Here is a 13,918-nt window from a genome sequence, read left to right on the forward strand (position 1 = left end):
CCCAAACACCACCACCTCATCAGTATCACAAGACAGCTGTGGGGTTTTGTGCAAATAAAAAAAAGGAATGCCTATCATCATAATGGTGAACTAGATGCCTAGGTACTGTTGTGTACCTAAGCACTAGGCTACTGCTAGGTGAAAAAGGAATGGTGAAAGGAAACACAGGGCAGTCAGGCAACTAGCCTTGGTTGTCTACCACCCATATCATCTAAATTAGGGCTAAAATTTCCTGGCTTTTGTATACAAACATACACACACAAAAAAAAAAAAAAGAGAAGAACAGAAGAGGTCGAACTTGAAACACTCCACATTGTTTCACCATGGGAAAGAAACCAATTCCTTTTACAGGAATTCTGGAAGACAACTCCAAGTAAGTGATGCAATGCAGTGCAGACACTTGACACAGACCTAAACAAGCCAGTACATATACACAGCATAGTGTAGGTAGACTTCCTACCTCTAGTCCTAAAAGGAGGATAACCACGTTATATCAGCACCAGAACTGATCATTAGACTACGACAATCTAGGCAGAACTTACTAGCTCAGATGCAACTTAACTCTAACTCACCTGTACTGCTTCTAGCTGGGTAACACATTCACAGTATTGGAAGATCCAGTACCACACACTGTTATCTAGGATAATTTTTAAAGGGACTTTTCCAAAAAAGGAAAAAAATGACAAAAATTAGTGCCTTTATGAGACTTCTACTTTGTGCATCTCAATTTTTGTTTGTACAAACTAATTGATTGCTTCTGAGAATAAATTACAGCATATTTTGAAGATTCAGTAAAGTTCGATCTTGGGAAAAAAAAAGTTTACTTTTTTGCAAATCCCAATAATCTCAGACTAAATTAAGAAAGAAGTCTTAAACCAGGGATTTATTAGATCTGAAATAAAAAAGCCTGCACAATTTTGGTCACAGGGTCCTGAGGAGAAAAGAGAAGAGAAAGAAGAGTAAGAGGGAATGTGGATGTAGTCTGCATTCACCTACAATACATGATAATGTCTTACCACAGTTAGAAATCATCTAATAATACAAAACTATAACTGAATTGACAAATGCCTGTCAGTCCCAGCAGCTGGCAGATGTATGAATCCTAAACCAGAAACAAGGTGCAAATTTTTGAGAAAAGAGGGTAACATGAAAAAGCCCTACCAATAAGTAAGCTAAATTCTCTGTCACTTGTAAGCCCTGCATCCAAACTCTAAAGTTTATAAAGTTTGCACTTAAGATCAAAGACATGTGATTGCATCTGATGCAGGAATCACCATTCTTTGGATAGGAGAAAATAGCACACAACACATATAACAGTTGGTAAAAGGAGAAATAAATGACAAATTGTTATATACAAATGGGGATAACCCAGTATTTGCTCCAAGTTATGTCATACCAACTCAGCTGCCTGAAGTGCTCTTCTTGCCCTATCGAGCCCAGTGCGCATCTACATGCACACGTACTCACTTGCCTTTAAATCTTTTTATGAAGAAACACTTTCAGATTCTCTGTTCCTCTTTATAGAAGGAGAAATGTGAAATAATTCCAAAATTTGATTTTGACAAGCACTGTGCAGACTTGATCAATTTGCCATGAAAACATTGGAAGTGTTCTCATTTATTTGCTGAAAGTGAGTAAATGCTCACAATGCTTACCTCATACACGTTGAACTGAGATTGCCCTCTTGACAACTCCCTGTAACTTGTGGTGAATTCTCCGATGAAATCATGGCTGTATAAAAAAAAGTTTTCAAATGAAATGCACAGCATTTAGTAATTTCAACATGTATTACATCTATTTATGAAAAAGAGAAGCACAAGCAATATGAACTGACATCCAAGACAGGAGTAATGGCAAAAGATATAATTTGCTTAAAAATCTTTATTTCTCCCTGTGTTGTGTTTTCACTCTATTTGTAATAAAAATTTAGAGGTGAAAAGCATTAGCTTGAATCTTTCTGATGGCTTCTGCTTAACTTAGCTGCACAATGCGGACTAGGCTGTAAATTAGTGATCTGACTCCAATGTAAGCTTACAGAGTATGAAAAAACCAGAGTGGGCTATCAAAGACTATCACCATCTTCTCACTGGATGACCACTGGCACCACAGACTCTGAAATGTGTGAGATTACGTGAGAGAAAGGGAGGTATTAAGAGTGTGAAAGGAGTAACTTAAACCAGAAAAGACCAGCCCTGACAATTTGTTTAATGTGATACCGAATGGTACTTTTAAGGGGAAGACCCAAAGCTTATTTCAGCTGCTATATCTACCCATCTGGGAGGAGAAAAGCAATCCACTCAGGCTACTCAGCTTATGGTATTAGACACCATTGGAAAGTAGATCCTAACCTAACACTAACACACTGGTTATCAAGCTTCGCTTTCTAAATTCTATTCCTGCTCCGAGAATGCATTTGACACTCCTGTGCTGTCACGTGTTTTGAAAATTGTTTTGTCAACTCTTAACCAGGGGATGGCACACTGTATAGCGGATGAAGCATCCCTGAGAAAGGCAGGTGGGGTCAGGGAGCTGGGGCACAGAAACCCCAGGCGTGCCAGAAGTGACTGAACTGCAGGTTCGTATCTCAGGCAGGTACCCGGAACGGAAGCGACCGCAGGGGTGAGTGCCTAACAGTTGGCTACACAACTCCCAGCACTCAGAAGACCTGTTCCCATTCTCCACTCTTCCCAGCTGAACTTTATTCACTGCTGCTCCAACTCCCATTCCCCCCTGCCCCATCCTCCTCTGTTTTCACAGTTGTTCCCTAACAAGGCATTGTAACTCCTCTACACTCTGCCTCCACATCTGGTGAGCTATGAAACTAACTTTTTTACCTGCCCTCCAATGGTCAAAGAACGAAAGTCAAGGTTTTATGACTGTTACTTGTAAAATTTGTTTTTAAGAAATATAGCCACTTCTAATGAAGCTATAAATATTAAAAGCAAATTTAAATAAATCTGAATGTTGCAAGAAGAGGAAAAATGGAAACAATCCATAGCAACATGAAATTTCTTTCTGGATTTATTCATATGAAATGACAGTAACAAACCCCAAATATAACTCTCACTTTCCGAAACCCGCATGCATTCACAAAACATGTGAAACAATTAAAAGGTCCAGTCATCATGCTAATGCATTTGAAATAAGCAAAGCATCCTGTAAGAAAGCCTGAGAAATACTATATGGTGAAGACACTCCTCATTACTCAGATTCAGAACAGACCACCTCTCATGAAACACTCTCCTTCCAGTTTGGAGATCAGCAAATTGCTTCCCAGACAGAAAGACTAAGACTTTTCTTAAACATATTTTGGAGGTATCATCTCCTTTGATTAAATGCTCTCCAGATTGCAAATGACTATTTAACCAGAGGAACAGAGGAAGCCATCAGTACAGGCTATGGAACTTGACTTCTATATGAGCTGTAGCACATAAGCTGTATTTAACCTTGGTAACCATGGCATTGAAGAAAAATGCACCTCGGTTAAAGAGGAAGCTTTCCCTTTCATAACAGTTCTCACCTTAAATTTTCATGTCAGCCTGTATATTTCAAAGGCAGAAATCCAAACAATACCTCAATGATAGGGCTGTCTCTTGGGAAAAAAAAACAACTGTAGTGCTTAAAAGTAATTGTTTCTTTAATTCTAAGAGACACTGGAAAACTTCCTTTCCTTGTGGCAATACACACAGACTGACAAGAACTGAGCTAGAAAGATACAATTCCTCTGACTAATCTCGTTAAAAAGGCATGAGTGTATATAATCAGTATGAGCGTTCTCTGTACTTAAAAGATCAGGAACCTGGATCTTAACACTCAGTATTCAGACAGATGTATGCCCCTCCACTAGGTTGGCTCTGAAAGATGAGTGCCTGTTGGACATCATTTGCCTTTGCCAGAAGTATAACTCATCAAGAGTATTAGTCAAGAAAAACAAGGCACTGATGCCTCCCAATATTCACAACCACGCTTCACCAAATGGATCTCCTTATTAGTCTCTGGATTGAGAATCCAAAGAAGTTATTCTCTTTGCCTTCCTAACACCAAATATTCCTAGACTTAAAGACTTTTGTCTATGAGTGGCATATCAGAACACTGAATCAGAGACTATCAGCACATAAAATAATCACTTGAATCTCATCTCTCTAAATCTTCCACTTTTGGCACTATGCTTTGAACTGCTGAGAATCACTTTCAGAATTGTATTAACTTTGGTTTTTTTAAATGATCTAAAGCAAACAAAAAACAATGGATGAAAGGACATCAACAGAAATATGTTAATGAGTAAGGGGAAAAGTGCAATAATTTAAAAATCGACTATCTAGCTGGAGAAAGAGGATGAAGATGGAGGACAAGAAATAAGGTGAGAGAGCCTAGAATCTGAGATTTACAATCTCTCCTGCAGTGTTTAGATTCTCAGATGAATGTTTTGGTGGCCCAAGGTTAGCATGGTAATATTTACAGTTTTAAAATTAAAGAAAAAAATGACAAACGTCAATTCTGTGAAATGGCTTTTGCACCATGTATGCTAAGTAACAATTTCTCTGAAATTAGTGAAACAGCCTCCAGAGAAAAATAAAAACATCAGTGTATCGCTGATGTGCTGATCTGAAGTTGCACCTCATCTTATTTTTTCCTTCTGTAAGACCTGTCTGCAAGTACTTCATTGATAAGGATACTCAACAACAACAAAAAAAGTCAGTCTGTTTCACACTAGTGGGCTTGTCCAAAGTAACAAAAACAACTTTTGTGACTTCTTAGAGCACCAAATATTTTTGGGGTTGCCACAGCTCTTAGAAGCAATAAAAGGTAGCAATTAGAACAAGTGGTTCACATTTTGACAATTTTAGTGCAAAAACTGGTTTGAGATAAAGAAATATTTAATACCTAATAGTGTTAATGTTACAAAGGTCCTGTATTACTTTTAGTCAAGAAACTGTAAGTGATGCTCGAAAATAAACAAGAGCTGAGAATATACAACTACTCTTAATGTAATTCATGAATGTGACAGTAAGAAGTTCAACCCAACCCAACACCACGTTGGTGCCATTTTTTTCAAAGCACATATAACACAGAACAGGGAAAAAGTTAAAAAAACCCTCTAAGAATCAAGAAGTGAGAGTCAAGTCAAGTCAAGGTTCAGAAATCAAGCATATGCACAGTAACGTTGCCTTACTGATTGCAGAATAGGCTGCAATATTCAGTATAACTTGCTTTGCTATCTAGCAGGTGTTCTCATGATCTTTCCCAAGGTTGCTCTTGCCCAGGCTGCACATCTCTGGAGCAAACAGATTCAGCATAGTGAGGTGATCAGCTAGTGTAACAACTGCTTATAAACAAAGAGTCCATCAAAAAATGGAAGGTAATACAAACTAACAGCAGCATTGTACAAACAATCGATAGACTAATTCTTGAATGGGATTCATTTGCCAGATACATTTGGCAATGTCGAAGTTTAACTAGGCACTAAGGTTCTTGCTACAATCACTGTTAAGCCGTAGGCACCACCAACTGGCAATTTATTTCAGTTACGATGGATTCAGTCAGACCATTTTCCCCTGTAAGCTACTGAAGTAGTTTAAATGACTAGTTCAATCTAGTTGTCCGATTTTTACATTGTCTGAAGTTACAAGATGAGTGCTTGCTCATCTTCCTGAGGAATTTAATATGTAAGATGTCAGTGTTCTGTCTGCTTCTAAATTCAATAAAGGTAGAAAGCAAAGGGGGGGGGCGGGGGGGGGAATCATACAATTAGAATAAAAAGGAATACATGTAAATAGTATCCTTCACTTCTTGTTTTTTAGATATTAATTTTATAGGTATTCAGAGTGGGATGTGAGCAAAAGCAGATAGTCTTTCAAATTGTTTGGGAGAGTATAGAGGCCAATGATTGCCTGAATTCCACAGTATATTGAAGATTTCACTCAGAACTGTAGCTACACTATATTATTTTTCAGATTTCTTCCTTTTTAATCCTACATCAGTTTCAGATTTTGGATGAAATGGCACCTCACATGGGGTTTGATACCTTAATAAAATAAAATTTTTATTTTTTATTAACTTGGCAATACAATTTAATTTTCCATTGTTAGATTATTTCCAAAAATATTGTAATTTATATACAAAAGTATAAATATATCACATTTTTAAGGATTTGGCAAATCTATGTGAGGAACAGAGGATGCTAACAGAAATTCATCATTACACTGATGCAGTGATTTTTTACTAATATGGCTTTGTTAATTTAATTTGTTGTATTTTTAATTGCGAGAATATATTATTTTGTCTCTCCAGTGAATATTTAATCAAGAAGGATGAATTTGCACTAGCAGGTATTTATAGAGGGTAAATATGTGATAAGAATGCTCATAAATCCACAGGCTTCATGACGGAACCAAAAAGACAAAAGTATAAGCTGAGAAAGCTGAAACTTGTTTTGGACCTTGACAGCAAGGAAATGAATGGCAGGACGGGATAAATTTGCCTATGACAATTACAAGATCTGTTGGGCCATAGAAGCACAGTATCATTAGCTGTAATACTAGAGGGAAATTGAATTATTAATATTGAAGACATTACTGTATAATAAATAATATACTCTTAAAAATCCAAATGTAAGTACGTATCCATATATTTAAAAATATAAATTAAGATTAATAGGAAATAATTAAGACAGACCAACTTAAAGATAAACAGAAAACAACATATTCTTGTGTGACATACAAGTTCTAGTACCATGATTTATGAGTACAGATTCTAACCAAAATATTAAGATACAAGTTCAAACATTTTTAAAAGAACAAGAGGTATCAATCCAGTTTAATAAAAAAATAATTCTATCTTGTTTGTCAAAATAAAGGCAATTTGAAAGGCTAATTTCTTCAGAAAAAAAAGTATGCTCAGTACAGACAGCAAGCTTGAATAAGATTGCCCCTCTTGAATTAAGCAACAGAAATTCCATGTATATTCCACCATCCTCTTTCTAGCTATTAAGTTATTTAAAATGCAGGTCTTCCAACTCTAGAGTTTACAACGTTTTGATGAAGACAGGCACGGAAAAGAACATTCAAACCCAATCTGAAATTATGATAATTAATAGGTAGTTTCTACATTGCAATATCCAGGCAACCATGAAGTAGCAATTGCAGGGTCATGCATTTTATCATACTTGAAAGGCAATGGTTTATGAAGCAGTGCTTTAAGCAAAAGAAAGTAGATTATAAAATGGATTATGCCTCTCTTCATACATGTACATAAACTGATAACATGAGAGTCACAAAACTGATTTTACAGATCACAAAGCATTACATCTTGCTTGTTCCATGTACGAATATACACATATCATGTTTGAAATAGGCTAACACATCAGCATTTACCACAATTGCAAAACAAAACAGAACTGTAGCACAGCAAAATTTTTTTTACCAGTACTCCAAATATTGACAAATACCATTCTAGTCCTGTTCCAACCACTATATATTTATACGTTTTAAAACATGTGTATAAATATGCACGGATAATCCTGAAGTTTAAAAATACAGTTAACGTCTTACCTTCCATCTCTATCCCAATCATACACTTCTACTTTAATTGTCCTAAAAAATTAAAAAAACACAACCCTATTAAAACATGTATTAAACTGTACCAAGATTGCCTTTAATGCTCGTATTTTAATATCATATGGGTGCATCAATTGTGTCAAACCCAGAAGGCAGAATTTTCCAGTAATTTCTCATGGGGCAGAAAATAGCAAGTCACTCAGGTTATCCAACATATCTTCATAAATGGATAGGAAAATACAGCAGAATCTAAGGAACCAATTAAAAACATTGGAAGTTTAACCAATATATTTTTACTTGCTGATGTTCTAAATTCTCTGACTTTTTACAGACAATTCTTTAAACCTTAAAATATTGTCAAAGTTTTTAAGAATATTAACAAACTAGAATTTATTGTGAAAGCTTCTTTGGTATATGCTATTATCTGGAAAATGGATATTTACTATGGGGTAATAATATCTTACAGAAAAAATTAATATATTCATATTTGAGAAGAAGTGTGCAGAGCTTGAGAAGGCCTTCATAAAACAAAATTATTAAGCAGCAAAGTACAGATTAAAAGCAATGTTCACAATACAAAGTAAAGCACATTTAAAGCAGAAAGGAATTCTAGTCCATACATTTTGGTCCTTAAATGCACTTTTCCCCTCTTAAACTCCCCCCTAGCTCTCAACAGAGGAGGCTGCTTGGCTAACTAACCAAAGAGAACAGAAAAGTGCAGCATAATTTTTTTTAAATTCCTACAGAGCCAACAGGATAGTTGTTCAATTCTTCCATTGGACTACAACTAGATAACCATCAGATTACACAACATAACCATGACTCTGGCTTCCTAGAATGAGATGGGACAAGCAGATCGTGGTGGGGGAACACAACAGAGGCAGACTTTGGGTACCAGTTTTTCCCAAACTGACAGATTGCCCTGGACACTGTGGGAATACTCACTCTCCTCTTAGGGAGTCAAGAGTTGGTGGGCAAGCTGGGTGGTAAAATGTTAAAGTCCGCCAACATGCAAGTGCTTAGCGTAAACACTTTTTCAATAGGAGAACTAATTTATTTCATTTAAATATCAGAATTGAAAGCCAAACTAGTAGATTATTATACATACAAAATAATACATGGATCTAAAATATTTTTTCACAGTATAAAACAGTAACTAATCAGCTAATTTTCAGAGAAGCACCTCAGGAAAAATGTTAAGCACATAATGGTTTCATACAGTTTCTTGAGCACCCCCCTGATGAATCTGCAACTGGCTAACGTGCTGTCACGGTTTAACTCCAGCTGCCAACTAAGCACCACACAGCCACTCACTCGCTCCCCCTTGCCCCAGCAGGACAGGGAGGGAAAGAATTGGAAGGGCAAAAGTGAGAAAACTCATGGGTTGAGGTAAGAACAGTTTAATAATTGAAATAAAATAAAATAGTAACAATAATTTTTAAAAAATGTAATGAAAAGGAAAATAACAGGGAGAAATAAAATCCAAGAAAGACAAGTGATGCAAATGAAAACAATTGCTCACCACCAACTGACTGATGCCCAGCTGGTCCCCAAGCAGCGGCCCCCCCAGCCAACCTTCCCCCCTAGTTTTATTGCTGAGCATGATGTCACACGGTATGGGATATCCTTTGGGTCAGTGGGGTCAGCTGTCCCAGCTGTGTCCCCTCCCAACTCCTTGTGCCCCCCTCAGCCTCCTCGGTGCTGGGGTGGGGTGAGGCGCTGGGGTGAGGAGCAGAAAAGGCCTTGACTTTGTGTAAGCCCTGCTCAGCAAGGATTAAAACATCCCTCTGTTATCAACATTGTTTCCAACATAAATCCAAAACCTAGCCCCATACTAGCTACTTTGAAGAAAATTAACTCTAGCTCAGCCAAATCCAACACATGTGTGAATCAGGATGCAGAGACAGGACATCAAAACAGTTTAATTAAAAGTATGATCATAGAATCATAGAATGGTTTGGGTTGGAAGGGGTCTTAAAGACCATCTAGTGCCAACCCCCCTGCCATGGGCAGGGACACCTTCCACTAGACCAGGTTGCTCAAAGCCCCATCCAATAACCAAGCTCATGTACCTCCTATGCATTACTTCACATTTATGAGACTATACCTCTCTTAAAAAGAAAGGCTCAGAGAGTTGGGGTTGTTCAGCCTGGACAAGAGAAGGCTCCAGGGAGATCTTATTGTGGCCCTTCAATATATAAAGGGGGCTTATAAGAATGACAGAGACAGACTTTTTAGCAAGGCCTGTCATGACAAGACAAGGGGAAATGATTTTAAACTGAAAGAGGGTAGATTTAGACCAGACATAAGGAAGAAATTTTTTACAGTGAGAGTGATAAGAGACTGGAACAAGTTGCCCACAGAAGTTATGGATGCCCCATCCCTGGAAGTGTCAAGGCCAGTGGAAGGTGTCCCTGTCTTTAACATCCCCTCCAATTCAAACCGTTCTATGATTCTATACACATGTACAAGCTGCAAATGGAAGACAAATGTGGAGATGAACTGTTTCCTTATGAGTAAAGTGAACCTCTGAGGTCAGCTCTAACTATTCTTGCTTCAGGGATGACTGGGAAACAGACAAAATGTAGAAAACAAAAATTTCCTATGTAAAGAATCAATCTTATTTTACATACTTACTTGAAGAGTGGATTTCTTAAAACACAAATACTATATAGCATATTACCATCAACATCACTAATGAAACAGGAAACATATCAAGATGGAGATAGTATATAGTTTTATCTTCTTTTACTACAGAAAGAATATATATATAAGTAAATTCAACTATCAGTAAAAATGAATCCTACCCAGCCTAAAATGAACTGAAAATGGGATAGAAAAATAACACCTCCAGACTCTCCACATTTTAAGCAACAACTTGCTTATTTTTATTCTTCCGAACAGTTTCACATGAAGTGAAGTCATCAAGTCTGTGGTATTAATAGAGGGGACAGGAATCCAAGCAATTACTTCCACGGAAGCTGCTCCCCATTCTTCCTATGAGATACAGTTGAATACATGTTGAATAATTTTCTTTACTACAAAGGGACTCTGGGGATAAGGATGACCAACAGCTGATATATGTACACCAAAGTCATGCCTAGGTGTTTTTCGCATGTTTTATGATATTCCAAAATAGGCAAAGAAGGAGTTGCTTTGTCTGGATGTTTCTCTTAACTCAAATTTCATGGCTCTGATCACAACCTTTGTTACATTTTATCCCTCTTGTGGAATGTCAGTTTTGGGTTATGTCACCTTAGAATGAAAACTGATTGAAAGTTGTTCTGTGGAATAAAGTCAAGAACAGCTCCAAATCTACTTTATCCCACCAAGTATTTGACCCTTGAAAGGAAACCATATTTTAGTAAAACAGGTAATATCACAGAGCTTTCTTCCCCTAGAGAACCATTATTTTACTTCCAGGTTTGAAAACCCGTTACAATTAAGATAGACAGGACACACTAGTAAGTTAAGATTTACATAAGGTTTAGTGGGACTTAAGTTTTGGATTTTCTTACAAATCTGTGTTCACATAGCCAAATCATCTCAGTGAGAAAACTTGAATTATTAAGATAAATTCTTAAGATTACCAAGATAAATTCTTGAGAAGGATCTTCAGACATGCAACTTCAATGAGAGTAATTCTTCCTTGAAGAAAGCTCCTCTCTCCTGAAATTTATTTCATATTAAAAGGATTAATCACAGATCTTGAGTTTTACCTATTTTGCATGAGATGCAAGATATTAAAAGGCCTTTCAAATCTTCATATACTGATATTTTACCGTCTCTACACCGCTATTTTATCTTAAAGGACACAGTTTAGAGGATGGGTTTTCTATTTTAATTTAAAAAAATCTTTAATTTAAAAAAATCAAGGTTAGAGAATGTTGGGGTTTAGGTTATCTCTGTCTCAAAACTTTTATGCAGCAAATAATTGTGTGTAAGTGCTATTTGAGAGCTCATATTAAGAGAAAGAAAGAAGAGAACAAAACTATTAGAGATACTAAGTGCTACTGTAGTACTGAAATCCCATCCCTGTGATGGCTGAAAACATATTGTATGATTACTTGTGCAAAGCATTTCACACTGCCCCGCCTGACATCCTTGTCTCTAAATTGCAGAGACATGGATCTGATGGATGGACCACTCAGTGGATAAGGAATTGGCTGGATAGTCACACTCAAAGAGTTGCCATCAATGGCTTGATGTCCAAGTGGAGACTGGTGATGAGTGGCGTTCCTCAGGGGTCGGTATTGGGATGGGCACTGTTTAACATCTTTGTTGGTGACATGGACAGTGGGATGGAGAGCACCCTCAGCAAGTCTGCTGACAACACCAAGCTGTGTGGTGCAGTCGACAAGCTGGACGGAAGGGATGCCATCCATAGGGATCTTGATAGGCCTGAGAGGTGGGCCCGTGTGAACCTCAGGAAGTTTAACAAGGCCAAGTGCAAGGTCCTGCACATCGGTCAGGGCAATCCCAAGCACCAATACAGGCTGGGCAGAGAATGGATTAAGAGTAGCCCTGAGGAGAAGTACTTGGGAGCGTTGGTTGATGAGAAGTTAAACACGACCCGGCAATGTGCATTTGCAGCCCAGAAAGCCAACCATATCCTGGGCTGCATCACAAGCAGCGTGACCAGCAGGTCGAGGGAGGGGATTCTCCCCCTCTGCTCCGCTCTGGTGAGACTCTCCCTGCAGTACTGCCTTCAGCTCTGGGGACCCCAACACAAGAAGGACATGGACCTGTTGGAGCAAGTCCAGAGGAGGCCACGAAGATGATCCGAGGGCTGGAGCACCTCTCCTATGAGGACAGGCTGAGAGAGTTGAGGGTTGTTCAGCCTGGAGAAGAGAAGGCTCTGGGAAGACCTTATAGAAGCCTTCCAGTACCTAAAGAGGCCTACAAGAAAGCTCGGGAGGGACCCTTCCAACCAGACCATCCTATGATTACATAGATCAAGAAAAATTAAGCAAATCCTGGCCTTTTCACAATGAAAATGTGGACAGAGCTCACTCAGAAGCATACACTAACTGAAGACTGACTCTCCCCAAACCCAGAATGAATGTTTACTGTGATATACTCTTACTAATGACATCATTCCCAACTTTCACATCTATCACAGCACCCAGAGCACCAAAATTTGATCTGTGAAACTATCATTATCTGAAAGAGACTTCTGGAGTTTGTGTTTTTATGTACTATCATGCTGAGCTTAGGAATCTAATATTTACTTTTAGAACAAAGTTTTCAAATAAATAAAACCTCAAACTTTGGATGCTTTTTCTGGACTATCAGCAGACACCAATTTGAATTAATCTGACAGCTAACAAGCATTTCTTAATTTGAAGTATGATTGGCGTAGGCAGGATTATGAAGTTCCAGAGTCTTTTATTCATAAGGCATTCCCTGAGCACATTATGTTGAAAGTATTCAAAGTAGAATCAACATGAGAAAACAGTAGTTACACAATAATTTGAGGCATGTTATTATACTTTTTAGTTCTCTTTTGGAATGCTGGAGTTATTTCAATATGCCTCTACCATAGCATCTTTTTTAATTATTAGGAAAACCTTTTCTTTAACACGATAAATAGTGCAGTGTCCAGAGACTAGCTTCATGAGCACTATTTTGCTTATGCATTATGCAGATGAACTCATATACAAGTTAAAAATTCTATTTGATTAGAATGTCCTTATTATGGAATTGCTGCATTTTTATTGCATCTAATTGAGTAACCAACATGGCTGACAACCACCATATCAAGTATTTCACAAGGAGAATGTTAGCAATGTAGGAGAACCCTTTTTTCTTCAGTTTGAAAGAACATGACATTAAGTACTGGAAGAGTATCACAGATCAAATAAAGCAGTTAAGATCTGGAAGGAGAGACTAAAAATGGCCATTGCCCCCAAAAATGATAAAAACAATACCACTTTCCTAGAAAAAAAAAAAAAAAAAAAAACACAAGGAAAAAAAAAAAAAAAAAAAAAATCACAAGTCAATTAGCTTTTGACTTTTTAAGAAGCAGCTTATAAAGACAGAGCTTTAAATTTATTATTGTGAAAGCATTCTGCTTAGCTTATAAAATAATTTTAGTGTACACATTTCACTGAATAATTAGCTTGATAAAGTAATGCAACTGAGTTACACCATGGCAAAATCATGTACCACAGTAACATAAAATGTACATGAATGGATGGTAATCACATACACAGAAGCTGAAAATAAAAATTGAAGTAGAAAAGTAACTACCTAAATTTCAAATTGAAGATTGTTTCAAAGACACACTTATAGGAAAATCATCAATTTGAGCAAAGTATTACATAATTTCAATACATGTATCAAACGATTACAAACAATGA

At 37.3% G+C, this 13,918-nt stretch overlaps 1 protein-coding gene across 1 annotated transcript in view; it reads right to left on the reverse strand.

Annotated features, from left to right (window-relative positions):
- Nucleotides 1-13,918, reverse strand: part of CPNE8 (copine VIII) — a gene marked incomplete at its 3' end in the record, with an annotated part of 93,789 nt that overhangs the window by 30,502 nt on the left and 49,369 nt on the right. The window contains exons 10-11 of the mRNA XM_009695907.1: nt 7,551-7,592; nt 1,656-1,731 (exon numbers count right to left, since the gene is read on the reverse strand). Of these exons, the coding sequence (XP_009694209.1) occupies nt 1,656-1,731; nt 7,551-7,592 (118 nt within the window). The remainder of the gene's footprint in view (nt 1-1,655; nt 1,732-7,550; nt 7,593-13,918) is intronic.

The sequence above is a fragment of the Cariama cristata genome, unplaced genomic scaffold (genome assembly GCF_000690535.1).
Source record: "Cariama cristata isolate BGI_N322 unplaced genomic scaffold, ASM69053v1 scaffold4252, whole genome shotgun sequence".
NCBI lineage: Eukaryota > Metazoa > Chordata > Aves > Cariamiformes > Cariamidae > Cariama > Cariama cristata.